Source organism: Hyalella azteca, unplaced genomic scaffold (assembly GCF_000764305.2).
Source record: "Hyalella azteca isolate HAZT.00-mixed unplaced genomic scaffold, Hazt_2.0.2 contig5945, whole genome shotgun sequence".
NCBI classification, from domain to species: Eukaryota; Metazoa; Arthropoda; class Malacostraca; order Amphipoda; family Hyalellidae; genus Hyalella; species Hyalella azteca.
In genome coordinates this window covers 281,296-303,365 of record NW_025936119.1, presented here as the reverse complement: position 1 = coordinate 303,365, position 22,070 = coordinate 281,296, and the positions used below count along the sequence as shown (strand labels likewise).

Below are 22,070 nucleotides of genomic sequence, written 5' to 3'. Positions count from 1 at the left end.
TGCAATGCAAAGCAAGAGTTAAGTATTATCCGTGTACTTGGTTAAACATATGTACAACTTACACACCAAGCTGTACAATTGTACATAAGTTCGATGAATAATCAACACAATTTTTGCTTGATTAGTCACAAGATATAAGCTATCGCGGATCTCAATATATAGCTTAAAAATATAAATAAAATGAAGTACGTGAGAGGCCAATATATCATATTTTCTAAAACTGTAACCTACGAGTTAAGATTACGAAACGGCAATGCGGGTTCAACAGTAACGCTATTGCAAGAGTTAAAACCTATTCTATAAGTGTACTTTACTGTTAAAAATGACTTCCGAATCCATGCCTGGAAAACTCAATTACAAGGCATACTGTTCATGATCCTAGATTTTCAAACTTCGAGAAACACTGAAAATTAATCAAGTACATCGATACCGAGGGCACAACCATTACATCTGGAGTAAAAAAATCTATATATCCGGGCGAAGCTTCACGAGCAATGTTATGCCACGTGCAGCAAGATGCTGAAAAGACAAGGAAAAATGCAAGAGCTAGGTTTCTAATCTGCGTTCTGACAAGAACGCATAGCCGCATAGGTAAGTAAAAGGGACGAAAAGTTTGCAAGCCATACAAAAGCGATCATCTAATGACGTAAGAAAAATATCACTTAAACGAGAGATTACTACAATATATTGGACGATGAACTCTTAATTTCTTAATACTACGAGCAGAATCTTCTAAGGTGTAATTCGTTGAGTTAACAGCGATCAATTCATTATGCGGTCTTAGGTGATCGAACACGAAATTGCGTGGCAGCATAGGCCGAGTATAGAAAACGCCTTAAAATTTACACAATGAGAGAAGCAGTCTTATAAATAACCACCAGGTAATCTCGACACTTCTTTTCGATGCAGAAACGTGACCGAACGAAGCGACCAAATGTAGGTAGGTGATCACAATGGGTCATTTCAAAAAAAAATTTTCAAGTGTTGTATATGGTACGAAAATATCTCAACTGGACGAAAAACTTCATCTGAGGAAGTGATGTCAGTCGATGCTTTACAAAATTCAACTGTTCTTAGTATTGCCATATTAGGCGATGCCATATTTATCGACTCAGTATTGCCAGATTTATCGACGATGTCTCACAGGAGTACAACAGATGTGAGTTATACTTCACATAACAGAGGCTCGGTGACAAATGAGGGAGGGTGCGAAAAACCACGCATCTATGAAAGTACGAACACTATAAAAACAGCGAGAAAATCAAGATATTTTCCAGCCTAGATCAGCAAATGCGTAAAGGTCATCTAAGAGAAAGCTACACTATAAAGGTTACAATACAGGCTACACAGCTATTAGTTCTAAATGGCCGGAGTGAAGAAGACACTTTATTTCAGGAGCGAAGGATGAGGAACGCCAAGATTAAAACATATAATATAGGTAAGGCGCCGTGCAGGCAAAACATTCGTTGTAGTTGATATTTCGTACGTGAGCAGCAGCGTAGTGAGTGAGCGGCGACGCTTGTGATGATCAAGAGTGACCGACCATTACATTAATATTTGAGTTTGTGCCACTACATGAAAATCACAAAATGATTAGAGCATGAAGAAGCACAAAGTATCTAAATAAGTTGCTTCAATCACTAAAATAAGTTTTGATAAATTTTCATTCAAAAAATTAACTAAAAAGTTAAAATCCAATACACGTCAAAATTCTATTGACGGTGACGGTTTTAAAAAAATACTATGGGACACAATAATCCAATTTTGGTGTAAAGTAAACCTTATAGGATTAAGAGCATTCCAGAATAAAGCAATTAAGGAGGAGAGACAAAATTTGCTACAGGAAAAGCATGAGTGAATATATGACAGAAACGTGAAGATGAACAAATCTAAGAAGTTGAACGCTAATGCGGCTATCACAGACACGGCATTGCACTACAGCTATTGCCCGCCAAAGCATTTGACAGGCTCAACAAGGACAGATTGGGTAACAACACGCGGCAAATGTGATTGTCAGAGCACTTATAAATATGCTATTGTCCATGGTATCCCATAGAGAAACAAGATCAGTTATTCTGCATCCGAAAAGCTAAACTACATTCTATCCTGCTGAGATTATGGACGCAACTATTGCCTGAAAGTCTTTAGACTTACAAAAAAGATAACAATGATCACCGCATAGAAAAGACTTCAATAAGAAAAAAGAAAGAAAACTATTCAAAACTGTCTTGAAAAAAGAAAAGTTGGATTGTCAGGTCGAAAAGTATAGATCGAGTTTCTAAAAAATGTGACGTCTTACAACTACGCTAAAATAATTGTTCCACTCAGCAAAAATTGCCGAGAATTCATAACGAGACAAAAATGTCCGCTGATTTTGTCAAGGACATAAATTAAGCATTGTTTAGTTTAAGCAAATAGAACGAAGCCATACAACGTACTAGGTACAGAACATGATAAGAAATACGGCAAATCACTGATTTCTCTAAAAAATTTTACTAAGAGATTGGGTGAACAGCGAAGATTTCACCCGTCCACACGGAAATAAGAACATATGCGACCCTGAGATTACAAGAAAAAGTTAACTTGAGTCCTTAGAGTTATCACCATCAGGAAAATAGACCTTAGTGATAACGATATCCCCAGTGCTGAGGGTCTGGCAGTGCGAGTCCACCTTCCCCCCTTTCCGCGGGGAGTAATTGTGAAGCGAGTGTGACGGGCTCATGGCAGGAGAGTAGACCGGTGACGTGACAACGGACCGTGACACAGTCGAGTGACAATTGCAGCTGCAGCATCGTTGTGCCGACGATGAACAGTCCCTGTCATTAATAATTAAATCCCCATACGTCGAAGGTGGTACTGGCGAGGCAGCGGCACTAGGCCCCCGGAGTTGGAGGCCGCAGTCGCCCCCAGGGTCACTGTCCAAAGTCGCAGCCGACAAGATGGACTCCAAACGGCCGATTTTTTCGAGTCTGTCCATCGTCTGGTCATTAAGCACGTGTTCGACCATCACCATGCTGTCCGTCAGTGACGTCGGTTCCTGTAGCGAGAAACTGAACGTTACAAAGAGTCAAGAAGAACACGTGAAATCTGAACAGCACGAAATACTTTCCAGAAATCACTTGGGCATTCAATGAGATAGATTGCTGTCGAGTATTATATTATTATTCATACGTAGTTTAGATGCACGTACCAGCGTCTTGAGAGAAAAAATAAATGTCCCACAATCTACCTTCTTTGGCGACCCAGCTTCTTACGACTGTGATTCATTTCGTTGTTTACAAAATCATTTGCGGAAAAACATTCGCAAGCAACAAGAGAGCAACGCGATATTTTCAGAACTCTACACTTCGAGCCATAGGAGTTTTCCAATAATTATAATCAAAACCTTGCAAATACATGAAAGAAGGTATTAGATGATCAGGAGAAGCACATTAATAACTTAACTTACAATTAGAAGTAACATCGATTCACACGTTTTTCGGTCAGAGTAAAAGCAGAATTTACGCGATGACTAGACGCATTTACCTCAAACGTTTAATCAAAAATAAAAGAATTCATTAAGAAAAAATAAAATAAGTCATGGGATTGAGGAACCTGAGCGGAATTACTTTCATTCTCATTCATTCATTTAGCTATAAATTTGATTTTCTAAATTGTTAAGGAAAAATAGCGCGAAAATTCCACATCAATCTAAATTATCTAAATAGATCTGGTCAAAAGGCCAGTTCTCAGATCTGTAAGAGACAAGTTAAGAACATTGTAAGAATCGGCGACAGGCCAATTCGACCTATTCCTCAGCGTCGATATTGCTAAGCTATTCTTATTCAGTTATGAATTAGGTTATATAAATTGTTGTTAAATGATGAAAAGTGAAAGCGTTGTACCTGCTTGAGGGGCTCAGAGAGGGAAGGAGGTTCAGAGCGCGGAGAGAAGACTCCGCCTGAACCACTTGAGCCTCCCGACCCGAGACTGCTGATGCTGGGGAACTCCGTGTCGTCCTCGTCCTCTTTGTCGGGAGAGTTGTCCCTGTGGAGAACATATAATGTAGCAGGCATTAGCACGGGACCCGAGGGCGGGGTGACCTGCCTAGCGACGACTCGGAGACGTAGGACGACGAGACGACGAAGGTAGCGCATCACCGTGACCGGGGACTAGGAAGTCCCAATCTCATCATAAGGTAAGGTCATTAACATCCTAGTTTAAATAAACCTAAAAAATTCAGCACATTCAAATGAAACATATGTTTTGGATTCATATTCTAAACTAGACATAGAAACTAATAAAGTAAAAACTGGACACAATGCACAAACAAATTGGTCATTTATCCTTCGAGAACCATGAGAAAACGTTCGATCCTCATAAATTTTGTTGAGCTAAAGTGTGTATCTGACGCTCGTGTAAAATTGATGCTAAAATTAAATTAATGCTAAAGTGTGTATCTGACATCGAAAGAAGTGGTCGGTATTTGAAATAGTGATGATAAGAAAAATTCCAACGCATGAAATTTATTCCAGGGAAAAAATCGCCAAGGAAATAATTGATCAAGGTAACAATGAATTACATATTGTTAAAAATCACAGAATTCATGAACCGTAGTATAAGATATTAAATTCACCATTCCACAGCAAAAACAGAGAAGAAGTAAAAGAGAGCTGGGAGTTTATTCGAAAGTAACGGCCTCAAAATACTCCTCTTTCATAGAGATGCATGTGCAATTTTGTCGTCTGTATAGATCTGTAATCTGCGCTCCTCCCGAATAGATAAAGAAAACACGATAATAATAAACAACCTGAGGTTGTTGCTGTCCTTGTTTTGGAGACGTTCGAGTTTCTTGACGACTTTAGACGAGCCCTCCAATTTTTCCCTCTCCTCATCACTGAGCTCTAGATACCTGAAAAAGAATTATAAAAATATTCTATTCCTTAATATTTATTATTATATATAATTATATTGCATTCCTTAGAAGGTCTAGTATAAATTAGCATCGAGAAAATAAATTCGATTCATTTTTAAGCATTTTGCGAATAAACATTATCATTTCCTACTCAATATCCTGCAAAGAAACAATGTACCTGAGTAGCCTGATCTCCCTGTTGGAAAGTACGATGCTCTTGGCCTGCGTGTTGGCAAGGCGTGTCTTGAGTTCCTCTATTTCGGTTTCCATTTTCCTACGACGCTTCGTCTCCTTCACCTCCTCCGGCCAGATGGTCCAGAAGACCTGCTCCTCGCACAGCTCAGCGAACAGCTCAATCAGATTCGGCTCCAGACGTCTGCAAAAAATGAATTCTGAATGAATTTCGTTGTCTAAATGAATTTTGAGAGGCACAAAATTGCCTGATGGGGAAACATGAGCACTGAAAATTACTCGAAGAATCGGAATTATTTTACACAGAGTTCTGGGACAGAATTGTTATTGTAATAAAAATACAGCGTGAAACAAGACTCGAGAAAGTCGTGATAAGCTCCAGTTGCTTGAAAGTTTCCAGAACAGAAACTAAATTAAACTCTCGAGCATGAGTTTCCACACTCAATAACTATTTATATGAAGGCGAAAATAATATATGTTATACATCGTTGTGCAATTAAAGCTTTATTAAAGTGTCAACAGATTGAACGGTTCTGCGTTTTATAGTCATAAATGGAGTAATAATTTCTACAAATCTGGAATGACCGATGTTCGGATATATATTTTGTGGTCAAAATATATACTCTNTCGTACGCTGCGTATAAGATCATTTCTTGCGTCAGTGGCCGGCGGGACCAGAAGCGCTGGTCACGGCGGTAGATCTTCTTCATCTGCAGGAAACATTCATTGTTTAACCATTAAAAATGAATGAAGAATTGTGAACAGTGCGTATAATTTAAATTATCAAACAGGATACACGGAGAGAGGACATGCATTATAGACGTTATATCTTATTGGTACCAACTTAGAGCCATGAATATGAGGTGAAGGTGGAAGGTTTTATTCTAATCCGTAGAAAACAATAAGTATGAAAAATATGTGTACATTCCCAAATAAAAAGGAGGCATACGTGAAGAAAAAAATTGGGTCCCGCGAAAAGAACTGGTTTTTGTATTTGTACTGCGGTAAATGACTGCATTAGCAAATTACCGGCAAAATAAGCCTGCTCAGGTGGCCATAAAAGAAGGTGAATATAATTTTCAACTCACCTGGTCCTTGCGAGGGTTGACGGGAGCGTTGTACAAGGAGCAAAGATGATTCAGGGAGATGCACTTCACCTTGAACACAGGCTTGCCAGTCTCCTGCATTTGCAAGATGGAATACGCCGCCTGCAATGCGCAAAATACATACAATAAAATCTAAATTAAAATATATTGAATGTGTTTAAACGTCTTCAGCATTAAAGTACAAAAATTTAGAAGACAGAATTTATTTATAATTTGCCGTCTGCTTTATTTTGCCTGAAATTTAGTACTGTAAACGTAGATACGGTATACGTATACACTGCGAGAAGAAAAATTCACGGCTAAGAGTTCTCTGAAATAGAAGCCCGTTTGCGCACGTTCACTTTTAACATATTAGACGGTGTATATATGATCATTTAAAAATTTTACTTATACCTTAGTGTTTTGACTGGAATTGGACAAATGGTTAAGCTGAATATCAAATTCAACACCAGTATTACTCCAAAATGTTCGACGCACTAACAATTACGTACGAGAATAACCTCTTCTCGTATTAATGAAGTAAATGTATATAAATAATAAAGGATGAATGATGAATTTTATAGTTTTTAGCAACAGCTCTCACCTGAGTATCGAAGACGTTGGCGAGAGTAACACCGTGCTGGTTGTACAGAGCTCCCGCATCTCCACGACAATCATGGGTCACCTGCACATCATTAATAAAAGTTATTACAATGTAACTTCTTGTTACTACAATCAAATGTTACATCTAGAAATATAGAAGTACTCAACGTTGGCAAGCTAGTGGTGATACCGTCACAGGCGACACTTTATGCTTATATTGGCAAATTGAGTTTTAATTTTGTTTAATTTCTGGTATCTTGCGTCATTTTTTTGTCCCTGCGATGAATTCGTGTTAGTTGGACGCAGCACGCCTTACACCAGTTATTTGTGACAGGAATTTTCGCAGAAATGTAGAATGCTTCTTCGAAAAGGAAAAATAGGTTAAACACAACCTGCCGTTCTAGCTTAGCCTGTGATTGACTTGAGAAGACCTTTGATAAACAAAAATATAAATTCTATTTCGAGGTAGGTGTTGTTTTCGTAGCATGATGTCAGTATACCTATTACCTATGTAAGACCACCCAATTCAAATAGAGCTTATTAAAAAACACCCAGTAGAGCCTGCTTAAAAAGCGATGAATATTGAGGAAACAAATGGTCGCGATGAATAACGTCACAAATCTATGACGAAGCTTCAGCCGCGTGAAATCTGCCGACATGATGGTAGCTTCCGTGCGGACCGTAAGCCGCGGGCACAACCGCCTCCGGCCGCTCGCAGCAACTTGCAGGGGCTCTCTCAGGCTGACGACTTCTTCACATGATGTCGACACTCACTCGACAGAACACGGATGTTGCTATAAGTTATGCAGAAAGCAACAATAGGTTCAACACTGAATCACCGACTATAAAAATTATCAAATTGTAGACAAAGCACAATCACACAATACGCAAATTTCCATGTCAAGAAATACCTATTCCTTGTACATACACTGTTAGAAAAATTACCGTTAACGGTATTACCGGCGTCTCAGTGGCCGGTCGGCACGTAAAAAGGAACACCGTGTCGCCGTTTTTATTCAAATTTAACACTAGAAATCCGTAAAACGTCTGATAAAAACGGCGAAACAGTTTATTTTCACGGGGCGACCGGCCATTAGAACGCCAGTGTGACCGTTTTTTCACCGTTTTCTAATAGTGTAATTGGTCTTAATGAAGGTATAAACTCGAATGAGTGTGATGTCTTAAAGTAGCTTCCAGAAAGTAACTCAGTCTTGAGAAATAATGCATCAAAAGTGTGAGGTCAGACTTTATTTCGGAATTAGCCGTCTACTTAACTGTGCCTGAAATTTAGTACATGAGAAACAGGTAAATGCAAATTTAGGCAGTAGAAGTATTCACGACTCAACATTCTCTGAAACAGAAGTCAGTTTTAGCACGTTTACTTTCACACATTGGACAGTACCTACACATTGATCATGAAATGTGGATGCAGGAGAGTTCTAGTGAAGCCCGGAACAACGGGATAATGCATGTAAACCACAACTACACACATGATTTAGCGTTAAGTGCTGATATTTCTAATGATTAATTATTACTTTACTATATTTATGGGATTATGAGAATGGAGGAAATAATACACCATTTTTAAGATCAGCATGGTAATAATAATAATAATAATACACTGTTTCTAAGGTCAGTAAACATGGAAGGACATGAGCAAATTCCAATAGTGTGGTTCCAAATTAATTAAAATATTAATTTTCTTAGATAAAAAGTGGCAAAGACGTCAATGTCCATCAAACAAGCATTAACAAATATTCTGGTCAATTCATCAGGTTGACGGCTCAACACTACAGCAAGGTATCCACAAAACAGGCCAAGCAGCTAACTAGAAAGTCCAACTCAGACACCCACGACATCCCGTTAGATGAGGTGTACACTGTACAGCATTCAAATTAATGGTAAGCCACACCGCGTCCAGAGGCCAGAAAGCTGAGCAGCAAGCAAGCCATATACTTTGACGTGATACTATCCATAGTTACCGACCCTAGGGGAACCTATTTTATTGCACGTAGTTCTACTGGGAGCCTTATTATTTCTAGCAACTAATTCTCAATAAAATAGGTTCCCCTGGAAATAACTGTCAGAACACTATATAAAAGATGTCGTTATTAAGACACAAGTAACACGTTACAAACATTACCTACAATATTATGCTGCATAAATTCAAGACTGATGTTTTACTAGACCTAGTGGCTTACATCTATTACGACGGTAAACAAACAATCCTTATTTTTATAGAAAAATCAAGATATTTATGCGCATCTTCTAAGCTACGTATTGTTCTAATAGTAAAGCAGGTAGTCCATTTATGTAAATATATATTCGCAAAAGGTGCGTAAGTACATGGGACAGGTTACATGCTGTTCTTGTCACCCCGTAATTAAAAAAAAGGAGAGTCCAACGCGAGGAAGAGCATATGTTCCCAGACCGGATATTACAACTCGATAAAAAAATGTAGTATATTACAACTCGATGAAAGAAAAATTGTAGGATACTACAACTCGATGTAAAAAGTTGTAACAAATAAATGCAGAACAGTTTGCAAACGAACGTTTTCAAGCGACTTGACAGGGAGACCAGTTCAGTGCTTGATATCTAAACACACGAAACGTACGTCTCGAACAAGCGCTCAATCGATGTAAAAAATAAGAAGAATACGTACTAATTCATTAGAAACGACACAGACTCCATGAAAGGAAAATGCGTTGTAAATGTGTTTTAGCATAGGTAATGATCAGGGTTTAAAATCATGGTAAGATTGAACAAGTAAAGTAATATGGCAGCATCAAATTAATAGTATAAAGGAATTGAAACAAATTCTACTGCTTTTACTTTAATTAGGTCCGGTGAAATGAAGTAGGTAAGGACCAGACATCACCTGAATATACTAGCAACGCAAAGTAGTCGAGTATGACGAAAGCAGTTGTCGAGCAACATACGAATCGCTAACGGAAGAAAGCGTTGTAATTAAAGCAGCTTGCAGAAACAATGCACGACGCCTGTGAGGTGCAAGGTCATCTCAAAGTTCATGTCCGCGAGGAAAAACTTGTTAATTCTGAACGCGGACCAATAAACCGAGGATCAAGAACTTGTGAGATCCTAATATAATTTCTTTTCTATCAAAGGCCTGATTCAACGAAAAAATCTGGAAGACCTTAATTGCGTATTTCCCCACATAAAATTGCCCGACAATTAAATCAAATTAACGACCGAGTTGTAGACGTATTCGTGCGCACTCCATAGGACAGTCTGACCAGAAGCGCTACAGTCAAAGGACTCACGCTCGTTCCTGTTACCACAATAGGAGAATGCTAAGCGCCAGATAGAGAGCCAAGGATGGCAACACTGAAAGGCTCTTAGTGACAAATAACAAACAAGTCTCGGTGACGACACAGCGAGCGCGAGGCGGTAGACTTATATGTACAATAACAACAATGATGTCAAACGCAGATAAAAGTGGACAATCAATTATTACACAATTAATGGTAGAATTGTGACACAAAAAAGTCTAATCAGTAATCATTTAACTAAAATGTTCACATTGCCGTTGAGTAGGCTGAGGCAAAAACATGCTGTTGAAATTTCAATATTCTCACTGGGGCTGTTTAATACAACTTTAAATTGGTTTTAGTTTCACTCGTAAATATCTTTTCATTAATGAGCTTGTGCGGGGAAAGACACACAGCAGCTGTTAACCACAGCAGCTGCGGCAGCAAATTCCATCCACAATGACTTCGCCACCACCGCTGCTCCACTAACTTCCTTCCGGCCACTTCTCCTGCCGCCATATTTAACACAAAATGCACGCATGAAAGGTTAGACAGAACGGAATAATTCATGAAATTTGGCTAACTCTAATTCAGATTAAAAGGTATATTTTTCTAATCATACGACGAAAATTTAACATAACAAATCTCACATAAAAACTTGTTAATTTCTCTATAAACAGAGGTTGAAAACCGACTGATATAATTTCTGAGACAATGAGCAATTTAATGACAATAGTTCAGGGTTTAAACGAAAATAACTATCAGAAAAATGCATTACCGTTAAATGGAAAATGCAAACCATAATCTAGACGGAACGGCAGACGTAGGCTCTGCAGATACAGATGTATAAAGTGACTCTGCCATGACTTTGAACTGTTTTATGTGAATTCTGATTTAGCCGCGGTAAATACCGACACTGACACTAAATACAAAAAAGTCTCGGTAGATACGGATACTCGCTCTGTAGATACAGATGTAGCCTAAATGAATGCATTCATTCTCGCAGTAAATTCAGACGAAGTCAGCGAATACACACATAGGTTCAGTTAGTACAGACGTATAGCCACAGATAAATACGTACGTAGACTGTGTTGACACTGACATGCTCTGTAAAAATAGACCTAGCCCCAAATTAATACATAAGCTTAGTGATGGAGACGCCAGTTCTTCGACACAGTCTATACGTTCTAAGAATACTAACATAGGCTGAGAGGGTCTCCACTATACAGCAGAAAAAACTGGAGCACGGCTGTACATGGCAGCCGGACACTCCGTGAAGGCTGTGAGAAATTCCAGCACGATCAAATTTTAACGCCGCAAGCAATCAGCACACGACAGAATAATAGGGGCAATTGCAGGAACACAGAAAATGAAACTTCAGACTGGAGTCGACTTGTAAACATAGTACATCAATGTATGAATCATTTGACGCATTTTAAATACTACCGGAAGGAATAACATAACACACGAAAGACATCATGCATATGGGAAAAATCAGTTGATAGATTAATATAAACAAGATTTCAAGAAGACTAAATCACACCTGCAGTTTTAGACTTGATTGCAGGCAAAACGAACCGATTAAAATGAAGCATACGATATTTATGCTTATTACCTACGTAACAAATACGTGCATCTACACGAGAGGTGATGACTTGAAAGATGAGTTTGGCAGCAGTGCAGCGTACGAGCCACATAGAGAGCAGAACATGCGTCGAGTTTACAGGTCGAATATATGAAGCCTATCTCAATTTATTTCGGGGCACGAATGTGTAGAGCAGAGCCATCGACCGTCAGCCAGGATCTGTTTACCGTCGGCACTAGTACAGGATGACTAGTCATTCTCACTGTCACATGTATGGAACTTGATTATCACAAACTGTGATTGATTATATAGTCACTGATGTCGCCTGCATCAACCGAGCCTATTTTCACAGAATTATGGGACTTGTTTACAGAGATCATATCTAATGAGGAGTTGTTAAATAACGATGATTTAGGTTAACTCAGATGCAACATAAAATTCTGGGAACATTTTTGTCGCGGCTAATCGTGACTCGGGTCAGAACTGTTTCCAGAGGCTCTGTCCCACGCAACGCCTGGCAATCGAGTAAAAAAAACCGTTTCGGTCGTCGAGAAAAATAGATGAAACTCATTTTACTACAGCCTATAAACTATAACAGACTAAATAGAAGATTGCAATATTAAATAAGTTAGGGCGTAATAGTTGCAACTAACGATAGAAAAAAAGATGCACGCGGAACTGCAAGGAATTTAATAGCCAAGGACCGCAGTGGTTTACAGATTAGAACATTAAGAAACGAACTGAGATTTGAACGATGAAGACGACGATAGACACCGAATTATTTCGCTGTTTTCCAAGATATCAGTGCTATTTAGCAGTTGAAAATAATAAATATATATCAACTAAATATCCGTGATACCAGCCACCTAGAGTTCGGCCAAGGACTGACTATTAGAGGACTGTTCCCTTTGATCCGAGACTTGCATTAAACACCCACCATTGTGGGCAACACACGCGGGAAAACAAGGCACGCGAGGGGTCACACGCAGGGGCTATAGATTGCCAGTATCGAACATGCTACCCGCTCTGAGCTTCTTTAGGATATAAAGGGTAATCCTGACGATGATCGTTCTATTCCGAATCAGGCAACCATGCCGCAGTGCTTGTCGCCGAAACCAACTTTCCGGGGCCACTGAGTTCCGGGCGGCCTATTTTGCCTTTCTAGTTAATTTGAAACCGTTGGTCCCATTCGTAATCGAACTTTGGTTGTCCTTGAACGTTGGGTTATTTTTGGTTTTTAGGCATTTTGGTTTTTTTTCGGGGGTAATGAATTGTAATCAACTTTAACTTGCTTTTCAAATCGAAGCAATTAGACAATAATTAACACTCATCTATTAAAATTTGTATGGACCAGCAATCATTTTGAAACATATATTCTCAAATGATAGTGAATCGAACGCGTACGGTACTTGATATATTACGAATTAAACCGTAGACGCAAGCTATTACAGCATCCGCAAGCCCAAAGCGAGTCACAAAGCGGGTAAAGTTAAGCTTCCTTTTCTGTTTATTATAGCACAACCAGGCCAGCAGTGAAGTGCTCGCAAGAATGAGAGGCCCGGTGAGAGCTCGACCGTCACGCAAACAAATCCCTGCGATTTACTGAATCCCAAATATTAAGAAAAACTTACATCAATCAGTAATAATTTCTGTACATGAACAAATTAATGTACAATTTATGGCATAAGAAATTGAAAATTAACACTTTAAAAAAGTATATACGGTATTCTAAAGTTATTCGACTGCTTTAATCGCTACTTGACAGAGTTTGCTAACAGAGACAATGCCCCAAAAATTCACTATATCTTTCTAGAAAACATTTCGGAGCTTAGCTCCATGCATCAATGAAGAAATTATTTTGAATTAGAATAGTTTGAAAGCCGCCAATAGCTGTTATTCACTTAAAATTTAACATAAATAAGCTTGCTTGATACCATGTCATTTAATGATCAATTCTAAATTTTAATGTCTCCAGTGACTTTCGATTGTGCTAATTGATTGTTCATTCTCGTATTATAGAATCTTTTAACGGATATTGTAGCTGGGGTCCATATTGTTTTCTGAGCAGATATTGTGAAATGTATTATAATTTTATTGACTTTGAAATTCTGAGTAAAAACGAGTGACATGATATCGTTATAGTGGCTTCAAACATAGAAGCTAGAATTAAATTAGCTCTAGTCATTTCATCCGTCTAAATAAAAGAAAATAATAATATAATATACATATATAACTGAACACCAAAGTATGGAAAGAAAGTTTATATTTACGGCAAGCTCAGGCAGGGTTAGGAAAACATTGGTATAATGGACGACGCAAGCTGTGGACGATGGCGTGCAAACGTAGCATGGATACGCGCCACTAAAGGCCTATGTTATAGAGGCCATCGTGCCTGATTTGACATCGTCCCTCGCATCCTTGTTCGTGTCTGGTCACAAAATAACTAAAAGCCGATGATAAACAATGGCTCATCATTACAGAAACATATATTCCATTGACTATTCCTGAGCATTAGCATGATTAGTTGATTCATATTCGCGTGAGCATTTGTATAAAAGAAACTTGACTTCATAAAAATAGGCAATTCAAACCAGGTTGAATTTCATATGACTATCGGGAAACCTATCAAGTTTACAACAGCAACAACAACGAAATTTTTAAAAGTATTAAATTTTCTACTTGGAAAAGTGATTGAAACCGTGTAAAACATAACATAAGTTTGATTGTGATGGGGACGTAAACCCTACTTAATATATAAGCAATCTAATCGTCGACAGTACGGTATTCGAATCATCTCTACAGAAATAATGTGAGAAGTTTCTTAGAAATCAAGGAAGTCGCAACATTTATACATTTTGTGAGCCACAAAAAAGTCAGTACTGCAACAAATTAATTTATTTGGTTGCGAATAAAGCAAGCATGCTTGGAATTAAGGAATAAACTAACAAAGTAATGTCGGCTGCAAGAAGCCGGGCAAAACTCGCACAAATGACCAGGCAACTCACTTGCCGGCGTCGTTGGGTGCCTGAAATAAACTGCTGATAGCTCCTTCTTGAAGCCTGAAATGAACTGCTGATAGCTCTTTCCTGCAGCCTGAAATAAACTGCTGATAGCTCTTTTTTGCAGCCTGAAATAAACTGCTGATAGCTCTTTCTTGAAGCCTGAAATAAACTGCTGATAGCTTCTTTTTGAAGCCTGAAATAAACTGCTGATAGTTTCTTTCTGGAAGACTAAAATAAACTGCTGATAGTTGTTTCTCGAAGACTGAAATAAACTCTGATAGCTCGATCAGCTACTTCCATCCCGTGACTGGGGTGATCCAGCTCAGGGCAGCAGCCAGACGCGACATGGGATAAACGTGATTAAACGGGGCCAGTTTAGCTCCGGAAAATTGCTGCTGAGATGAACAGACTAGCAGTTAAATGGGAATAGGAATAGAAAAGTGATCTTAAAATAGTATAGGATGGAAAAGGTTTAAATCTAAATGTATGAAAACTACGTATCACATTCATTTTATGTCAAACGTTTTCTAAATTGCGTGGAGAAAATGAGTGTGAACACAGTTGTGTGTCAATAAAAATACATTCAACTAAACTTGCGCAATATTCGAAAGAATCAAAAGAAAGGCTTTAACTTCCGTACGTATACTATATATGCATACAAAAGTAACGATGAATGAGCTACCATCCCAGCGCAAAGATGCTTGTATATCTACGTGGGAAGCAATGCCAACACTCGTCTACTAAACGACCGCCAGCTCTGCCATATTTTCAAGTTGTGATAGATATACAGAGAGCCGTACACGAAAATGTCTTTTGACTCGCGTACACACGCAAATTTCGTAGATTAAGAAAAAATATAACTCACTACTCACTGCAGTGAGTGACAGAGCGCGCATTTTCTCGTCGACGAAAACGTGAAGTCACGGACGGACAGACAGACGGACATGTCGAGCACAATAGTGCAATTTTTTCCATAAATGAGAAAATGTGCTAAAAAGCTAAACAAAAAAACTGACATATTTAGGCACGACACATGCACAAGAATTTGGTCAGCCTCGTGCAGGCAGGCAGGTGGCCAAGTCCGGTCATCGTTGATATCACAAAAAATTGGAATGTTGACGATCAACGACAAAAAAAATGTTTACTGTACTACGCACTTCCAAGAGATTAAGAAGGAGAAAGAGATGATACATCTCAGGTAGGTATTCTTAACTGATGCAAAATGATCCTTAATGCTGATTTTAATTTTGCGCACAGGAAGTGCATTTAGTGAATTCAAGAATCAAAAAGTTTTGTCTTTAGTAAACTAAAGTATAAAAAAGTTCAGGCTGAGTTACTAGGGGTAATGAAGAGTGAGAGTGATTTCAGGATACTCGGTTCCACTTCTGGCTGCTCGGATTTGAGAATTTTGGAGTCTCTACTTATCTTCAAGCGAAAACCATGTCTCAATAATGCGTTTAGCTCATTTAATCTGGAAATAGTAAATCGCTAGGATTTTATATTCTTGTCGTACCCCTAGGACTAAGTTGTTCATAACTAGTCCTGTTTATTTCGATATAATGATAGGTCTTGTTTAGGCTTTATGTCTGTCTTTGAATTTTGACTTTTGAAGTGATTTTATTCATTTTAGTTTTAGTCGAACTGATGATGGAGCTGGACTCCGAAACGTTTTCAATATCGATATGGTGAATTTTCTTGGCGTTTTCTTTGCTTTTAAATTCCTTGAGTATTCTTAACTGATGCAAAATGATCCTTAATGCTGATTTTAATTTTGCGCACAGGAAGTGCATTTAGTGAATTCAAGAATTAAAAAGTTTAGTCTTTAGTAAACTAAAGTATAAAAAAGTTCAGGCTGAGTTACTAGGGGTAATGAAGAGCAATAAGTTTAGTAATTAGAATGATACCTAAAAAAATACTCTCAACGTTGCGATGTGCATGACGCTAGGATAATCTCAAGAAACAGTGCAACGCTACGACTCAATATTCATAAAAAATATAACTCCGTACTCACTGCAGTGAGTGACAATGAGCGCATTTTCTCGTCGACGAAAACGTGAAGCCACGGACGGACAGACAGACAGACGGACAGGCATGGCGAGCACAATAGCGCCTCATTTCCATAATTGAGAAAATGCGCTAAAAAAGAATGTTGATATGAATTTCATCGAGTTTTTTCCGTAACGATTCGTATTTATTTTTCTTCCTACCGATGTATAGGGTTAACAATGTCTTCGTAGCTACGGTACATAATGTCTATAGTTCAACCATAAGCCCTTACCACAACGTCCTTGTAAATATCAGTTGGCCAACATCGTATATGTGCCTTTGACACGCCGCAGGTATGATACGTTTCAAGAATGTGAAGTGTTGCACCATACGATGGCATATTAATTCAATACGGGCCATTCACAACACACCATACGCATTGGCAACCTGATAGTGATAGACTTGTTAAGAGACAGCAATGAATTGAAGAACAGACTGCTTCTTGAACGTGAAAGGCGATTTCATTACGAATAAAGTTAAACTGAAAATCGTGACTAATGCGGTGCTGGATGCCTCGTACATTCTCAAGACAATCTCAATTACAATTTTTAAAATGAATATTGTCTAAGAATTAGATATTCACCCGTCATATTCACCCAGCGATCCCTGGATGAACGTAATTTCACCCAGAATTATACAAAACACAGTAGGTATAGTATATACATACACTGCATCTATATAAATTGAAGAGTTTCAGATGAATCAGTCAAACGTATCAATGAAACCACAATTAAAGATGCGATTGAACCAGAGCAAAATATGCAAAACATTGCTCATAAGTCATATGAATCTATGCTCAATGTGGCGTCATATAACGTCCACATATGATGTTAAGTAACTAAAATCTCATAAGACGATTGTACTGATAGCATTAATTTCGCTCTAAAAAGGATAAATGTGAACGTCCAAGTCACTGTCCTAGTCGTCGCTTGTGTTTACATGGTTTGGGTACCGACGTTGGATGTGAGAGGAACATCCACGGACGCCATTGTTTCCAGCATAAAAAAGATCGGAAACGCGTTTAGCGCGAACGAACTTAACGACTCGTAATCAAAACGCCACGGTGCCGCCGTGTTATCCAGACAGCTGCGGTGCGATGAAGATAGAGCGGAAATTCTCCCTTTGCCCCCTAAGGGTCCTTGTTTCCTCTGAACGAGGTTTCTCACCCACTACAACCCTACTAGACGTGATGAAAGTACAGCCCAAATAACTCAGCGGTGTTTACCTTAAGATTAGAGGACGATTTGAGTTCAATGCTTGCAGCCGGGAACCACAAGTCGATCTTGTAACTGGTTTTCTGTCAAGGTCATATGACGATATGCGTGTGGGGTGTTCAGTAGCAGCAGCGGCTTTGGTCAATTTAATATACTTTAAGAAAGTGTAAGTACTCATTGAACGTAGATTTATGTAATTTCGAGAAAAAGTGTGATATGCAATGTTTAAGCACAAAACTTTGTGTAAATCGTGCGCTACAAATGAATAAAATCAGACGATATTTGAAAAAAATAAATGCAGAAATAAAATGTTAGCTAATTTAGCCTAACACTACCTTCGAGAACCTATAGTCATATTTTGGCAAATAATTTCTATGTAAATTATCTATAAATTTGTCCAGCACTAGGAAAGTAATTGTTTGAAATTAAAACCTGAGAAATTTCGGCAGCGCTCGCATCTAAAATGTCGGCAGCGCTCAACATCTAAATAAGTGCACATCTTGTGCGTACGTTGGCAGCGCTTCAGCATTATTTTGTGTCTTTCGATTAACAGTACGACTACACGAAACACGTGCTCAGCTGGCGCAGAGGTGCTACAAGATTCCTAGTTACCCCGCACGCTAGTCGTCGTATTGACGAACTCTGTCAAGACATTCAGGTCACACTTAGCCCAAGGTCAAAAGGCTTGCAGAATGCAGATGGAACGTGCAAGCTGTATTCACTTCGTTCCAGTTATAGTTCATAAATCTAATATGAGACACTAGTCACACGACAGCAATTCGTATCAAGACAGAGTAGAGAAATGTGACGGGACGATTTAGCAAGCCATATTTTAATCCGTAAATAACATTGAAACAAATAGAAGTTTAATTTACATATGATCTGTATAACGATTATGCAAAAACATTTTAAATTATTATTATTGTATTCATTATAAATATGCACAGAGTACTTTATCAGATAAAGATCGTTATAAGAAGCTGTATAGAACAGAGTCTTTATGAGCACTTGACTTTTATCTTCATGAAGTGTACCTATATAACTGATAAGATGTCAACAAGACAATGGTATAGTGTTACAGCATAATTCTCCCTTCTAGGGATTATCATGGAATTAAAAAGTGAATTTTGAATTGTATTTGCACCTTGAATTGCATAAAATATTAACCCCCATTAAAATAGAAAAGACATCACCTTTCAACAACACAAGATATAATGATTTCTAAAAGATGCCTTGCAACACAGACTAATTCACCATGATTTAATCACTAATTAGCTAAATTTACCTTAATAACCTCAGATGACTCTAGAACTTGTTTCAATCCTCCTTGACTCATTAATTGGCTTTCCACTTGCAGGTCAAAGATGTAAATTTGTCCAGTATAAACACCAAGCTGAAGAAGTGTCATTGGCCCAGAAGGACCCAAGTTAACCCCTTCTCCATCCAGGGCCACAGGTTTGCGTGTTGCCAAAATCCAGTTGGTGATTTGCCGACAACGTCGCACAGAGACAACCACTTCAGTATTCTGCAGCAGTCTCTGGCTGCACTGTTCTTCTGTCATGTTAGCAGGATCTATCAGGGACGGTGTGGGTAGTAAAGCATTGGCATTGCCACTCCTTTCTCGTTCATTATCAGCAATGGTTTTACGGAGTATTGTTCCCAAACGAGCTTTCAGAGTGTGACTCTTCTGTTTACTTTTCAAGCCTCCATTTGTGTAAGTTGCATCTTCATCATTTCCTGGAGGTGGACTGGGTGAGGTGCAATCATTATTATTCTTTGAATTATCTTTTCCTTTGTTCACTGCATTTAGAGTTTCCTTTAGAGTAAGAGAACTCTTTTGCCTTTGCAATGATGGTGGGCCAAAATTGCCATTCACAGAAGGAGGCAAAGACTCACTCATGGCAGGAGGAAGATTGTTACTAACTGGTGGAGAAGAAGCTTCATTTGAAGACATTATTCGAGGAGAACATGTCACGGATGGCAAAGACGTTGGAGAAGGAGAACTCAGTGTTGGGTCTGTGAATGGCTCCATTGCATCAAACAAAGATTTAGGGGGTTGCAATAAGTGGACACAATTGCTTTGTACACTGAATGTATTACCATGCATTTTCAGAAATGTACAGAGGTCACTGGGTGTGCGACAAATTTTAGGCCATACATTGGAAGGGCAAGCAGAAGCAAGACCATCAAACAATGCCTCCACATAGAGAGGCCCTTGAAGCAGAGCAGCTGCACAATATTGCATAACTTGCTGCATCAATCTGGGGTCCACCTGGGGCTGTTCAAGCTCCTTAAATGGTTGAGGTGTGGCACCTTCATACTCTTTAAGTATGATATTTTCCTCCCTAATGACAAACACATCAGGATATTTCATGAGAAATTCTTTGAATTCTTTACTGTGTTGGCCTGATACATGACGCACTTCAGGCGAGGCTTGAGACCTGTGTCCCAGAAGGCTCTTGATGGGGACTTCCGTGCCAGGCCCATACTGACGAAGCTTTCCAATGAAGTAGTCAACTGCCTCTTGTGCATAATCGCGACCGGCTAAACGTGCTACGGGATCACTTGGGTTATGGACACCATTGCTATAGTTTGTAACTGTGACGTAGTCACCATCGATTGTGAACAAGGACGGATATTGTTCCATAAACTTTCGGAGACCTGATTGGGAACCTCCAGCTATCTGCCGCATTTCTTTAGTAAAACCTCTAGTACCAAATTGACAGCTGAGGTCGTGCAGGGTTCGTGGCTCCCCTTTGTCCATAAGACGGTCAAGGAAGAACAAAAGGGTAAGATTCTTGACATGGTCGTAATCTTTTGAATCCAGATTCATCGAAAAGTATTCAAATAAAAAACACCTTACAAAAATACACGAATTTTTGCAAACCACCTACAGCATTCCAAGCGCACACCCACCCACCAGCACGGCTTAGTTTCTACTGAAGTCTGAATGCCATCAGTTCAATTCAGTTGCAGGTTAGATGTTTCGGCTACATTTATGTTTCTCAGGTAACATGCTTATTTAATTTAGAAGATGCAAATTTTATTAACAGAATCATTTATCATCACATTCATCTGGATTTTTAATAAGCACAAGTATTTATTTTATAGTTAACCGATAAATGCACACTGAACTGATGATTACCCTTCGCAAAAAAACCTTTAAACATAAAACGTTTGCATACTATATATATATAATTATCCCACGTAACCAATTAAACTTGAATACCTTTGAAATTATTGCAGAGTAATGAAAATTTTTTATGTCAAGACTAGAAATTGCATGTTACCTTGAAAATTCTTCAGTAAACACCATGCCCCTGACAGTCGCGACGTGTCAACAATCGGCTTTGAATTGAATCTAGCGTAGGACCGTAGGAAGCGATCTGCTGGGTTCCACTCCAGCAACTTTCTTTACAACATTGTTGAATTTACCAAACTTCAAGTTCTCGGCGGTACTCTCGTAAGTAAAACTAACTTTGTTTGTTTCTCATGTGTGTATCATTGACACATTTTTCCATGGATTCAATTTCATGTCTCAGCATTATCATACATAAGAAATTGGTTTAAATCTTGAGTAAATGAGGAGATTAAAAATGAACTGATTCTAAAAAATCTCTGGTTTGTCACTATGCATATAGGATTTCAGTAGGTATGAAATCTCGCGGCTTGAATGTCATAAATTTTTGTTTGATTGAAAAATTGCAGTTTGCACTTCACAAACTTGTCACTTCATAAAATTTTCAACTTCCGCAATCCGCATTGCTTTACCGTTCCTGCCAAAATATCCTGCAGAAAAAAAAACATAAACATCATAATGTAAACAAATCAACTAAACATTTTCTTGAAGATCGCACATTGTTGCGGTCATGTCAAAGTGGTCAGACTGCATTAACACATGCTCAACTTACAGTAAGGACAAATTTTATCTTTGCCATTTGACTGTTTTAGGGTAAAATTAGATATTTGGGGTAACACGTGCATGGACTTTGTAAATAAATTCATGCCTCGTAAATGGCTTTTCATGGCCCAGATATGGAATTCACAGCTCGGTGAAATGGAATCACGGCTTGAAGAAATGGAATCACGGCTGGCAAATCCATGAAACCACAGCTCAAAAAATTCAGTCATGGCTCGCCAAGTAGATATATTCCATGCCTGACTTCAAGCAAGTGTG

General features: G+C 38.6%; 1 protein-coding gene across 1 annotated transcript; it reads right to left on the bottom strand.

Annotated features, from left to right (window-relative positions):
• Window positions 1–21: 21 nt before the first annotated feature.
• LOC108672768 (egalitarian protein homolog) lies at window positions 22–20,819 on the bottom strand. Its single transcript, XM_047880697.1, has 8 exons — window positions 19,179–20,819; window positions 6,776–6,856; window positions 6,175–6,294; window positions 5,672–5,796; window positions 5,073–5,270; window positions 4,790–4,891; window positions 3,885–4,026; window positions 22–3,037 (listed from the first exon to the last, which is right to left on the bottom strand). Exons 1-8 carry the CDS (start codon window positions 20,724–20,726, stop codon window positions 2,579–2,581), a joined length of 2,775 nt encoding a protein of 924 aa, XP_047736653.1. The 5' UTR covers window positions 20,727–20,819; the 3' UTR covers window positions 22–2,578.
• Window positions 20,820–22,070: the final 1,251 nt, after the last annotated feature.